The sequence below is a fragment of the Penicillium solitum genome (assembly GCF_028829755.1).
Source record: "Penicillium solitum strain IBT 25940 chromosome Unknown utg000003l_segment0_segment0, whole genome shotgun sequence".
NCBI lineage: Eukaryota > Fungi > Ascomycota > Eurotiomycetes > Eurotiales > Aspergillaceae > Penicillium > Penicillium solitum.
Genome location: NW_027072123.1, coordinates 1702088 through 1715264, shown reverse-complemented (window position 1 = coordinate 1715264; position 13177 = coordinate 1702088). Strand labels below are relative to the sequence as shown.

The window sequence follows — 13177 nt, the reverse complement described above, 5'->3', positions numbered from 1 at the left end:
GCAATAATATACAGGCCAACCCCAGCCTGTTTTATGTACATATGTGTGTCAAATATCCTTTGCCAATGGGTATCCTCAATTAAAAACTCCATAAAAGAGGGCAGCCTTTTGGCAAGCTTTAAATGTAGCAAGGCCAGGTATGCGATATTAACCGTGCTAAAGATACATACGGCGCCTACAGCCACGAAGCAGAAGACAATCCAAGATATCCATTCCGCTCGGGTTGGGAACGTGTAGTTCCAACTATAATGGTAGCAGTTAGCCAATCTATCTAAATGTATCTTGTACCTCTCTCGACGAAAGAAACTCACGCAGCAATATGGATACCACAATATGACAAGCTGGTAAGACCGAACAGTATGACCGCTATATGGATAATCCATGATGGTGTCTCTATAGGTCTTTCTTTCAGTAGCTCAACGTCTCCTGCATTGTCTGACAGAAAAGGTGTCTTCATGGCATCCCAGGCTATAATTAGGATGTGTTCTTCCTTGAGAGGTGCGAGACGGTGCGTCCATCCAGTGGAATGCATAGCATCGTGCAGGTCCCCTGGTATATTGTCGCGATCATAGTGTAGAGGCACTATAATCGGTGCACCCATGTCTTTTGGTTTGAACCACCAAAAGCCATATATGACGATCCCCAAAAGGCAATAGGCGACGGTAGCCAACTCGAATGGTGATACTGATACATGGGATGCCCATCTTGTGATTATGTTGCAGATAAACCAAGAGACTTGGAGCAAGGTAAAGAGCTTGCCCAGCCAATCTTGTTTGGCATGTTCTTGAATATCTCGCTCCCGGAGATCCAATGGAGAAACCATGCCAGATTGGATAAGCAATACCATTTCATCCTCACAGGTGACAGTGTAGATCCAGTCATCTTGTGTCTGCAAAGCCAATCCTCCTGCATTGATGCAGAAAGTCTGAGCGAAAGTCCATTTCGCAGCGTTTGGATTTTCAAGGACTCCATCAAATGGTTCATTCCGTAATCCTCCATGTGATATTGATCTTGCTTGTCTTCTGATTTTTGCCTCTGCTTGGACCACGTTGTATTTAGCCCTGGAGTTTATTACGTTGAACAACTCTAGAAAGGCAAAGCCCAGAATCAACTCCGGGACCAAGAGGGCTATAAGCCACGTGCGTACGCACATGAGTTGTTGTCGTGCCTCAGAAACCTGTCGACCAGGTACATCTGAATGGATGATCGTCCAGGTGCAGGCAAAAATGGTAGAGGAACAACTCCAAACAATGTCCCATGTGGAGCGGTTGTTTGTATCGAGCTGCCAGCTAAGTAGTCCGCTGGATGCAGAGACACGATGCTCCACCGGAAGGAGAAACAGCAAACACAGCAAAGTCAGCATTAGGCACTCTGTACACGAAGCTTTTATGAAGAGGTTCGATCGCAGCTTACAGATTCAGCTGAGGTGGGATATTTCCTCACGTGAGAGCTTGCAGGGTGTTAGAACTAGTCCAAATAAGGCACCTTGATGCTGCCGATCGTTGCTTATATTTAACCCGAAATTCCCTGGAAGTATGACTTTGTCAAAAGTGTCCAGGTTGATATAGGTAAGTAATTGCATAATCATTGTTGGCTAATCTCTTACAGTTATTTCTGCTAAGGCTCGACATGATGGTTTCCCATATAAATTGTTGTAGGAAATTCAAATTTGATGGCAAGTGCCGAGTACGAGAAGCTCCACTGTATGCTCATGCTCAGGGATGATCACCATCTTGACATTTATACCCTCAGGATCAAGAGTGGACAATATTATAGTACTCTCAATACTATACCCGGTGTACTCCGTATATCATGTTCTTCATGTTCTTTTGCTTAATTTGTGGTAAAGGGCAAAAGCCACTGGAGAAGATCCCCGAATACGAATTAGTTTAAAAATTAGCAAGATCTTGCCCCACCATTGGTTACTTATACGAGAAAGAGGCTGGTACGGTGCATAGTTTGCTTGTGCTAGAAGATCTAAATATTGAGAATAACCCACAGGAAAAGTTAGACTCAACCACCTATTCTTCATGTATCATTTATTAGGACTACCCACCGAAGTTATTCTGTGGGTTTTCGAGAGCTTCGATAGTGTCAGAGACGCGCTTCACCTGTCTCAATGTTGCAAAGTTTTGAACGGATTATTCAACCACCCAAGATATCAAGCAAAGATATTAGAATCGATCGTGATAGGTGTAATTTCAAAGCACCAATCTGCACACGAGATCTCGCTAACTTTGCCAGAACGAATTACCTTTTCCGAAAACCCCTGACGCCAGTTGGCTTGAAGCCCACTTCGGGGCCGGCTCGCTCTGGAAACCCACTGAATCGGAGCTCCCCGCCAGGCTCACAGATGCAGCCACGCGAAGATTTCTCACAACCGTTGGGTTTCCATTAGTCCAGTGTACTGGTATTCAATGGGACCCGAGTGGATTGAAGAAGAGTGTAGATGCCGGTGTTGAGCTATATGCATACGATGCCGATGAAATATTTGGCCGTCGGTGGGCGGATGACGATTCTCCGCCAGTCAACTTCTGTTATAACTTCGGTTGTGTTGGAGGTGATGTTGTGGTGATGGTAGATGCCGAGGATGGTCTTATCATTCACTACGACCTAGGCGGTTACGGTGACCAGGCCGATAGAGGTTTGATTGCGGGTTCCCTGCCTTCGCTGTTGGTGCTATTAGGGACGATAAATATGGTCATAAAGCGAATAGGGGAGGCACCGCAGGGGTTGAGCTGCGAAGCATTTGAAAATCTTCGGCGCACGATCTTTTGTCAAGTATACAAGATAATGGCGGATTATGATGACTGTTTTGAAGGTGACTCTCGCTTTTGGAATGGGTTACTCGAATAGAGCGCAAGCACAGTCGACTTGGATTATACACCCTTAACAAATTCTACTATTATGATGGTACTGTACATGAGCCGAATCTTGGCCCAAAGTAGTTCCCATCTTCCATCTAGTAAGGCTAGCTGTATGTAAGACTAGTGAGACTATCCATGTTCTCGCACTCGGTGATCGATGTGGATATAACATTCTGCTAGGTAAGAAGACCCGACTGATATTTGAACAAAAGCATGTGCTACCCATGTGGTCTTGTCCTGCATAACACACGTCCTGGTTGGCAGATCAAGGGATACTGGTTTGCTGTGGCATGATTCGTTTTGATACAGGGTCATTTCGTCGATTTGTGGCATCTACTTTGTTATTCCGCTGTACGACTGTTACACAGAAAGGTGGAATGTATTTGATGATAGTGATAATATTCTCCTATCCTAGGAACTAGCCAACAGTGATAGAAGGAGGGGACCGTGATTTCTGGTGGAGTTATGCTAGTTGGTGACAACGACTCTTGCCTCAATGCCTCAATGGGGAATTAATATCAGCGTTGGAAAGCGCCTTCGGTCTTGGTTATACCGAATCCGTCAAGTAGGTCGGTACGTCAGGTGGAGTAGAACGCAACTCCAGTATTTTGGATGTCGTTCTGGACGGCCTAGGCTAATAATTGCTTGCCTATGTCCCTCTTATACTTGGAGATAATATGTCCATTGATCTATGTCTTGCTAACCCTGATTCGCTTATATGCACATGTAAAAATCCCGAAAGATATCAATACTATCGCAACAAAACTCACACAAAATGCCACAAAGCTCATGCATAAGATGCCCAGCCTATTGAAAGTTAGTAAAGTGGCCGATGATCAAATATGGAAAAAGAAACATACCGCAGTACAACAATGCAAGATTCTTTTCATCGCATGCCTGCTGCACCAATTCATTGACAGTAGCAGTGACACTGAGCGTTTTGCTCAGTTTTTTCGCCACGACAGTTAACGCACGATCAGCTTCACTAGGTTCGTTTTCATTTTCACTCTTTGAGACAAGAGGATCAGCTGCACCGGGCAGGGCTGGAGGTCCATCACCGGCTTGGTTGTCTTGCATTTGCATTTTCTTAACCCGAAGCGGGGAGACAGTCCAACTATACAACGGATCATAACGTAACACGTCAAGGATCGTCATTATGCTGTACGATTCTTGGCGAAGGGCTTCCAGGGTAAATTCGCAACAGCGCCGGAAAACGCCTTCGGTTTTGGTGATGCCAAATCCATCGACCAGATCACGCGTCAACCGGAACGGTACCACCTCAGGAACAGGTAGTACACGACCTTGTTCAAAGGCCACACCGAGGTCAATGTGCACCACTTCTCCGGTCTTCTCGTCTAGGAGAATATTATGTCCATGTCGGTCGCCGAGGCCGAGGACATGACCGAGGATAGAGATCGCAGCGGTACTTCGTGTGTAGGCTAACCGTTTGCTAAACCAGTCATCGGGGTTGTTGAACTTCTCCATGAAGAAATACTTCATCACTGGATGGAAATGCTCGGTTACCTGTCGGTAAGTTCTGACGCGTTGCTCAAATGATTTGGTCTGCACATCGGCGATGTGTTTCCGACAAGAGTTGGGTTTCATGTCTTTCGGGAAGTATTTTTGATGTGCGGGCATCAGGTAGTCATGCAGGGGAATTGTGTTTGGAACGAACTCAATAATTCCTGCGCTTGGTGTCAATGGGAGAACCTTGTATGTCCGGATGCCTAGGCTCCGCTGGCGTGTGGGTTGGTGGTCCTTTAGAAGACTGCTAACTTGCTCAAACACTTGCTCCATGATGGCATCTTGTCGCAGGTCGTCATTTCCTCCCTTGTACTGTTGTTTTGTTAGTTTTTGGTTGAGAACATTCGTTGGCGGACTTCAAATAAAGATAAAACTTACCAATTGCTTGTAGCGCTCGCCGTTGGATGCAACGGCGGTCACAATTTTCGGGGCACTGACGCCGGAAGCAATTGTGAACTCGGGTTGGAACTTCGTGACCGTAGGAACGTGACTGTAGTCGCAATCTGCACGGAGGTCGATTTTCATTGTCGGTGGTGGTAGTTTATAGGTGATGGCATCTTGTCCAAGGCGCTGACCCGTAGCCAAGTTTTTCAGTGGAACTTTAGCACCGCTTTTGTATTTGCTGTCTGGTTTGTCGATTGCAAATCGAACATAGCTGATGTTCACATTGTGGACAGCAATCCAAGTCTGACCGATGTGACTATCGTTCTTCAGACGATCCACAAGCTGATTCGCAGCACGGAAACGTGAGTGAGATGACTGATCTTTTCCTCCTTTGGACTTGCTGCTGGCGAAAATTTGGTACATGCCATGGAAAGGATGCTCAACACATATTCTGAATACCAATTGAGTGAGCAATTTCTGGAAGTCATCAGAGACATCGAGCAGACGAGAGGATAGCTGGTTCATTAGTGGTGCAAATTTCCGGCTGGGTACCTCGTTGAGATACCGAGAGACAGCTGAATTTGCAGTCTCACTGTCTGATTTGTCAAGCCAGAGTGCACAGAAACGTAGAGCATCGTTGTTGTAAGTGTCGCTTTCCCTCAAACTGAGAAGGTAATTTTCGAGGCACTGCTGCAGGAAAGCCTCCCGACTTCGCAACAAACGTTGATATTCGCGGTCGTCAAGGTCGAACCATTGCTTCGCTTTGGCTCGATAGTTCTTCAAGTATTCTCTCTCTTTGCCTGTGGCATTCTTCATCAAGTCTTCCAGGCCAAGGACTTCTTTCTCCTTGCGATCACGTAGCTGTTCCACTCGCTTGAAATCTTCAAGTCCATCGGGGTTCAGTAGCTGCTGATCACAAAATGTTGCAAACCCGTGATAGACCCGTCCGGCCTCTTCTCCGTCAGAGCTTCCTTTCAATTCCTTGACTGCAGGATATAGGTACTCTTGAAGAATCGAGTCGGGCTTTTCTAAGCGCGCTTCAGCAACGTGGTGACCCTAAACTTGATATTAGCATTTTGGACGGAAAATCTTTTGGGGTTCCTTTCAGCCGCTGCTGAAAGGACATCGGACTTACCAAAGTCACGAGAAGTTCAGCCCGACTGAGGGAGATTGCCTGCTTATGAAGGTCATTCTGGCCCTTCAGTTGCTGGAGCATGCGAATGGACGCGGTCATCTCTCCTTGATCCCACAGAACATTGGCAAGATCGAATTTTGCAGCTCCGTCAATGTTCATTCCCAACTCTGCGCACGGTTCGGCAAGCTTCGAAAGGCTCATTGCAGATTTGAGCGATGCTTGGGAGATACCATGAGTTCTTGTGATTTCCAAGGATTGTCGAATGACTTTCGCTTCTAGAAGTCGTGAATCCCCGAGACTCAGCTTTGCCCGTGATTTGAGGATGTCATTTTTCCTGATCGATGAGAACAACGCCTCATGCCACGACAGAATTTCCCCAACTTCATGATAACTGCTCTAGTCAGTATGTACTCTATAGACAGGCTTGGAAAGGGAAACACGCACCTCTCGGTTTTCAACCAGCTGCTCCTCGCCATAATATTCTGCCACCCTTCCTCCATATCTTCAGAACATGCGGAGTGCAAAGTGTCGCTGATCTCAGTCATAATTCCCAACGTGCGCATCGAGCTTCTCAACTGAATAGCGGATCCACTGGTTTTGAGAAGAGAGCCCAATGTTGTCAACAGACCGCTTTCGATTGAGCCAGTGACCTCGAGTAGAGAGCCTGAGGTATTGAGACTTTGGAATGTACGGAATACAGTGGCAGATGGCGATGCATCCAGAGGTGATACCGGGATATCCCATTTCTGAAGACTAGTTGCAGCCTGCAACATGCTGTCAAAGGCAACAGGGGCATCGTTTGCACTGCTGGAGGCGGAGAGCATCGTATTGGCAATGCCTTGAAGGTTGGTAGCATTCAAAGCCTTCAACACTCCGTACGATTCTGCATTGTCGGACATTTGTATTTCACTGTCGTATTTTGCACTCTGGAACAGGAGATTTTTGAAGCCCGAGCTTTCATACTCCAGCCGTTCCATGACGCTGTTCAAAGATGAGCTCTGCTGAATGCCATAAAACAAATCTGGGTCATCAATGTTTTTGAAAACATCATGCAGTAAAGCAGGCGGTGGCTCGTATTTAACGACAGATGACCGACGAGATGTCGCAACAACTCGGGATGTTTGTATTTCCAGGAAAAGAAGCGAAGTTTTATGCAAACCGCAGCGATGTGCAGCCAAAGATGCCGTTCCAAAGTCAATATCAAGCCATTTATCGCGTTGGACTATAGTTGATTCATCTGGCACAGGTTGATTGCGAAGGTATAGAATGCAGTTGATCACAAGCTGAGCGTGAGGTAGTGTTTCTTCGCCAGCCTCAGACAACACCTGTTGGAAAGCAGCAGAGATATCTTCTCGGACCTCTCCCCTTTCGCCTTTATCGTCCCTTTCTGAGAGCAAAACATCATGAACCACGTATGGCAACAGCTGCACTGCTAAGCCAGGAGTCACGTTGAGAACTTTGCGAAGGGAGCCAATGACTGGGTCTTCTAAAGCAGCATTCGATAAGAACAGAGAAACACTGCGAGCCCAGTCAGCAACTGACAGCCCGGAGGCGCTGGTTGCTGCATTTTCGCATCTCTCCTGCTCTGAGTTTGAAAGTAAAACGGCAGGACATGTGTATGGATTCCAGATAAGGGCTTTCATCAGAGATTCGGGAATCACCTCGCTGCAACCTTGGAAATCCGGATAATGCGCGATATTGCTGACGATCAGCTGCAAAGTACGCTCAACCAGGCCGGCTTCAAAATGACTTTGCACGTGTAGCATATCGCAAAGCACCCGAAGAATTCTGGCTTTAGAATGGCAGAAAATATCAGACGAAAGAGAAGACTCGGGGAACTGAAACAGTGAGAGATCCTGTTCTCGCAGGAGCAATTGATCGATTTTCCCAGTGGCAGCGAAGGATCTTCCAATGACCCGAGCGGCCCAAAGTCGATACTGAGGTCCTCCATTGGATGTTTGAAGTGTGTGCCACAGAGACACAACATGGGAAGCAGAATCCACATCTTCAGTCGAGACCCAATTACCAGTGTCGGATGTCTGCTCGAATTCGGGACATAAGAGCGACAGAACAAGATCTGCCACAGGCTTACTCAACAGCGAATTGACAGAATCCCTGTCTTTGAGAACTTCGAAGACCAAATTTTTCCCAAGCTGTCCGCCTGAAGAGTCCTCAGATGTTGAGAATTTCTCGGCTAGTGAAACAAGCCGATCAAATGATATTTTCGTCTCTGCATCCCAATCGGAAGAACGGAGCTCTCCAAGGAGCTCGACCAGCCATTGGTAGAATTTTTTTGCATTTGACTGCACTGTTCTGAACTGACTTTCCTGAGTCGTGTTTTCAGGTAATGACGAAAATATTCTACGGAGAGTGACCAGTGTCGAGACAGCAATGCCTGCAGTGAATCCTGGTGCGACCTGGAGATATGGTTTCCCTGCCCCGAGTAGATACCAGAAAACTCCAAGAGCATCCTCAGAACAATGAATGTCGCCCAGGAAAGGCCGCAAAGAGCTGAGTGTCATCTCTAGAGGGTAGTCTTGAAGTATGATGGGACCAGCCACACAGGCTAGAATTCTTATTTTGCGGATGACAGAACAGGCATGAAGCGAGCCAAGGGCGGGATGTATGGATTCAAGCAGCGAACGGCACACAAAAGACACCAGTGATGGGGTCCAGATTGACTCAAATTCAAACCCAGTGCGTCTGCAAAGAAACTCAATCTCATCCAGGAGATAGCGTGCTCGAAAGGAGGGCTGTTGATTTGCTGGCAGTGAATTTTGAGAGGTGCTTTTGTTGATTATTTGCGCCTGAATGTCGAGCGCATAACCGAAGTTTTGACGCTTTGAGAATGCTCGTTCGATCTGGTCATAGTAGTCGAGGGATTTGAAAAATGTCGCGATAATCAGTGGGAACTGGCTCTCGATTTGCGTCACGAACTGGTCTGTCCCCAGAAGTTTCCGCAGACGGATCTCAACACCCTTGGGCTGACTACCCTGCCCCGGAGGGGTACTGATATCTCGTGCAATGCTGTATGCCTCGGCCTTGTGAAAAGAGGTTGCCAAGAGCTCGAGATGTGGAATCTTGAGGTGTTTCGCAAGCTCAATTGTCTCTTGTTCCTTGGCACGCATCATCATTTGCCCAACGATTTCATCTTTGACATCCACTAGCATGCTTCGAAGGCTGTCATATCCAAATATGCTAAATGGCATAGACATGATACTTTGTGTCTCGGTCCATGTGTAAAGAATTTGAGACGAGAAAAGTCGAAATAGTTCTTTAGCGTCTTCTAGACCGAGAGTCCGAGAAACAGACATCATACATCTCTCGGCGTACCATAGTGATAGCGGGACTTGAGCTGGGGTTTCAAATAAATGGTAGATGCTTCTTCGCAGCAAAGTGTGCCATCGAGAAGCCAACTGCGAAAGCACAAAAAGGCGGACTGCAATTCCCTCGATCCATTCCGGGTCTCGCGGGAGGCTTTCTAATACATCATCGAAGATGGCATCGTGGTCTTTGAGAAGAAACCGCTCAAATAAAGCAGGGATGAATTTTGCAACGCTGAATTTGACCTGAACACCACCTTCTCGGAGGATTGTGAATAAACTTGTTCGTGGCGACGGAAGAGACTGCTGATTGCCGTATGAGGGGCAAGTGCCAATCACCCCCTGGATGAGCTCGGCTAAGGCAATGTAAACTTTCGGCGCAGCTCTTTTCCGAGTCAGCAGCACTTCCATAAACCAATTATACAAGTCCATAGCCGACTCTTTCAAGGTATCGTCAGGCCCGTTTGTCCAGGAGTCGACAAAGCTAGTCATCATGCGGATGCAAACGCAATGTGAAGCCTCACATCGCTCCATTTCATAAGACTGTAGACACTTTTCACCCAAATCTTCCAGGATGGAGAGCAGTTCTGAGGGCTCCGATTTCGAGCAGAGCTGGAAAATTTCAGGTAAAATAGCTTGGGCTGCCAGGATATCGGCTTCATCCAAGCCTGTCAGGTATTCAACAACAGATGACGAGTGGGAATCTGCTTGGGTTCTAAGAAATATCGAGAGTTGGATGGTTACACAGCGTTGATATGCGACAGGGTCAAGGAAGACAGACAGAGAATTCCGGTTCAAGGCAAGAATAGTCTCATCAGTCGCTACTGGGGTTTCGGCCATGAATCGGTCGTCCAGATCCATAGGATCTTCGGCTGTAGATGGACTATTTGAGCTCTGGCGGAAATGCTCTAGTGTTTTTGAGAGTGGAGCAACAAGCTCTTTAAGACTAGTCTGGATGGCAGGCGGGGTGTCTGAACTCGTTAAAGAACCGAGGAGCGGAGACAGCAAGTCTAAGAAAGATTGCACGAAAGCAGGCTCTTGAGTATGAGCTGCCAAAAAATCGCATATAGCGTTCCACAGACTCTGACAGTTCTGATGCAGATCTTGTGATCGGGATTGAGATTGCGATGATCGAGGAAGACATGCCATGAAGAGGGAAACCACAACACAAAAGGACGCCATGATCTGTAAGTTATCCGGAGTGATATGTGATTTTTCTTCATTCATAGCGTGCCATGCGTGTAAAAACGACTCAGATCTCACTCGAAGTAGATCCAAGATCACTATGTCATCAGGGTCTTGCCTAGAGAAAAGCTCCAAGGACCATGTTTCCTGCAGACCCCAGGGGTTTACTGCGGCAGAATTCGTATGAAAGCCATAATCCAACAATTCGCGGTTCTCGTGTAGAAAGAACCAAGTGCGGGCTATATGCCCTATTGGTCCTGTGACCTGGTAACGAGGAATGGCAAAGGATCGGTTAGTGCACGACAAAAAAAGGTCTAGCAAGTCCAACGGACGGGCATATGCAGCTACTCGAGCTGTCTGGATTCGATCGGTCACCGAACCTGCGGAATTTGTCAGAGCTAGAAATCATAAAATAACCATTTTGGGGTGTCATACCAGCCCAGACTTCTCTTAGCCAGCCGCATATCTGTATCGATGCCTGCTGGGCCGACCCAGGATCAAGTTGTGTCTTCATTCGTGCAATTGAGGCCAACAGCCTTAAAGACGAGTCTGAGATAGCAGATGGTCCATTGGCAGAAGTCAAGAGTGATCGCGTTGTCTCCATAGCTATTGAGTAATCCAATAAGTCTGACTGCAAAACCATACTCAATAGGTTACATGCAGCTCTCGATGTCACTGGAGATGAGAATGCACGCGTAGCAAATTCGACTACTCGTGGCCAGTGAGCCCTAATTACAGGCGATTTGGCAGTAGCCCCGTTCGCAATACTGTTATTATGTTCAAGTTAGGGCGTTTCTTCTTGAGCTTTTGGTAAGGTACCTCTGGGTGTATTTCCAGAGTCCTTCCAGGTATTCTTTCCAGTCATGATTTATTTACGTACCTCGTCAGAGCAACCATTGTCCAGGATGACATGGCGCCATTGCCGTCAGGAATGTTCAGAACAAGCTGCTTGAAGAAGGGCTCCTTCGTCTCAATGTCAATCTCGGATTCGAGGAATGGGATGAGTTGTAATGCGCATATTCTCCTTGTACCTGTAGCCGAGACCGCGTCTCGAAATACATCCTGGATCTCAGAACTGAAGCGCTGCCTTTTGCTTGAGCCGTCGCGTGCTGAGCCAGACTTGATTCGAGTATGTATACCGTCTGAGAGCTTCAACAACTCTGCAGTCAACCAGAGGTCTGTCCAGTTATGCTCTGATCTAGCAGTTCCGAGGCGAGGTCCATACACTGGTCTGCTCTGGCATACCTCATTTTGATAGAGTGCTGTTTCATCGATTTGTAGGATTTCCTTTTCTGACCGTTTGGCATACTCTGAATGAAGTGTACTGGCCAATCCTTCGATGTCATGTGCCAGAGATTCAGATGGGTCTTTTCGAGCAGTGTCCACGAGGACGATCATGGACAGCATCAAAGTGGCAAGTAACTCCTCTTTGAGAATCTGTAACTTAGTGGCCCATAGGCGTCGAATTACTGGGATCAGGCCCAAGAGAACAGAACGGACAAGCTCGGATTGATCAAACATGACTTTTGTAACGACTGCATTGATGCTATTGAAGGCGAGCTGGTGTGCATTTCCAGCCACAGATGACTCGACAAACTCCGAAAGCCCGTGAAGTATGTTTTGGGCTGTAGTTTGAAGAGGAGGGTTCGGACTCGTTGTCAAGAGTTGAATACAGTTTACAACTTCTTCAATGACATTTCTATTGCCGTTGTGCCTTTCCCTGCTGACTGGGATGGCGGCGGTTACCCTTGAAGGAGTAGAACGGCTATCGCTGACATCTTGATCTTCGGGAACGGATCGATAGCCGCTTCGAATACTCAATTGGCTTTCTTCGTTCTCCCGGAGGCTAATACTGGCAAGGCAAAAGCTTATGAGGTTTTCCCAGTCTTCCCCGTCAAGATGCTCAGTGTGAGGACGGTAGCGTAGAAGCGAAGACAGACATTTGATATAGTCCAGGCTCAAGGGTTCCCACAGACCTTCCCCAGGGACTGGTATGGTTTCAGTAATGTGATCAACGATAGCGCGGACCGTCTTGATTCTCAAATTCCTCAGAAAGAGGTCAACGGCCATTCGGAGTACGGAAGCACATGTCGAGAGCCGCGATGCAGAAGGGGTGTTTGTGGATTTCTGGGCTCGATTATATATTGACCTTTCTGCTGCGACGAAACGGAATAGTGATTCGAAGATCTTGTGGCAAGCTTTGTCATTGAGTGTTTGTCTAGGTAATTGGAAGCTTGGTTAGTCTTTGATAGCTTGCATGGTTCCTTTGGGGGTAGTTGACTACGTACAGCTTGGAGCTCTTCTTATTCTGCTGGAAGATGTGCTTTAAGTCTGCCAAGTGAGTTAGCACCGGCATTTTTGCAATGAGATGATATAGAAAGTATCAAACCTGCCAAACCATCCGAGCGCGCCTTCTGCTTGTCTGACGAGAGCAGGCTAATCGTCTTGTCAAGAAAGACCTCCCCCATCGCGTCTTCTTGGGGGGGGGGGGGGTTGTGGTATTATTTGGGTTGGTTGCTCGTATCTTTTCTCGTATTTTTCTTCGGCGTGAAACAAGCCTCAAAACATTGAGCGTCAACAATTCTGCTGGCACTTAGTAGAAAAAGACATCTCAAATCAACCAGTCTGCGCAGCTAATAATTGAGTCGATAAGCGCGAGGTGATTGTAGTGGAAAGTGGAGTGGCAGTACTTGGGAAAGCTGTCTACCGCCCGATTTTTGTCGCGTTCCGCCTTCCTGGACTCTGGAACAAACAGAGAG

General features: G+C 47.1%; 3 protein-coding genes across 3 annotated transcripts; 1 reads left to right on the top strand and 2 right to left on the bottom strand.

Moving 5' to 3' along the window:
- Positions 1 to 307: 307 nt before the first annotated feature.
- Positions 308 to 1153, bottom strand: N7455_004544 (uncharacterized protein; the record flags this gene model as incomplete). The annotated part of the gene is made up of 1 exon (XM_040956813.2): positions 308 to 1153. One exon carries the CDS (start codon positions 1151 to 1153, stop codon positions 308 to 310), a length of 846 nt encoding a protein of 281 aa, XP_040812832.2.
- A 966-nt stretch (positions 1154 to 2119) lies between these two features.
- N7455_004543 (uncharacterized protein) lies at positions 2120 to 2856 on the top strand (the record flags this gene model as incomplete). The annotated part of the gene is made up of 2 exons (XM_065604832.1): positions 2120 to 2193; positions 2280 to 2856. The coding sequence occupies 2 exons, from the start codon at positions 2120 to 2122 to the stop codon at positions 2854 to 2856; spliced, it is 651 nt and encodes a 216-aa protein (XP_065461732.1).
- A 798-nt stretch (positions 2857 to 3654) lies between these two features.
- atmA (DNA-binding protein kinase TEL1) lies at positions 3655 to 12886 on the bottom strand (the record flags this gene model as incomplete). Its single annotated transcript, XM_065604831.1, has 9 exons — positions 3655 to 3674; positions 3728 to 4703; positions 4770 to 5831; positions 5911 to 6301; positions 6355 to 10798; positions 10854 to 11185; positions 11299 to 12636; positions 12707 to 12749; positions 12808 to 12886. 9 exons carry the CDS (start codon positions 12884 to 12886, stop codon positions 3655 to 3657), a joined length of 8685 nt encoding a protein of 2894 aa, XP_065461731.1.
- Between the last annotated feature and the right edge of the window lie 291 nt (positions 12887 to 13177).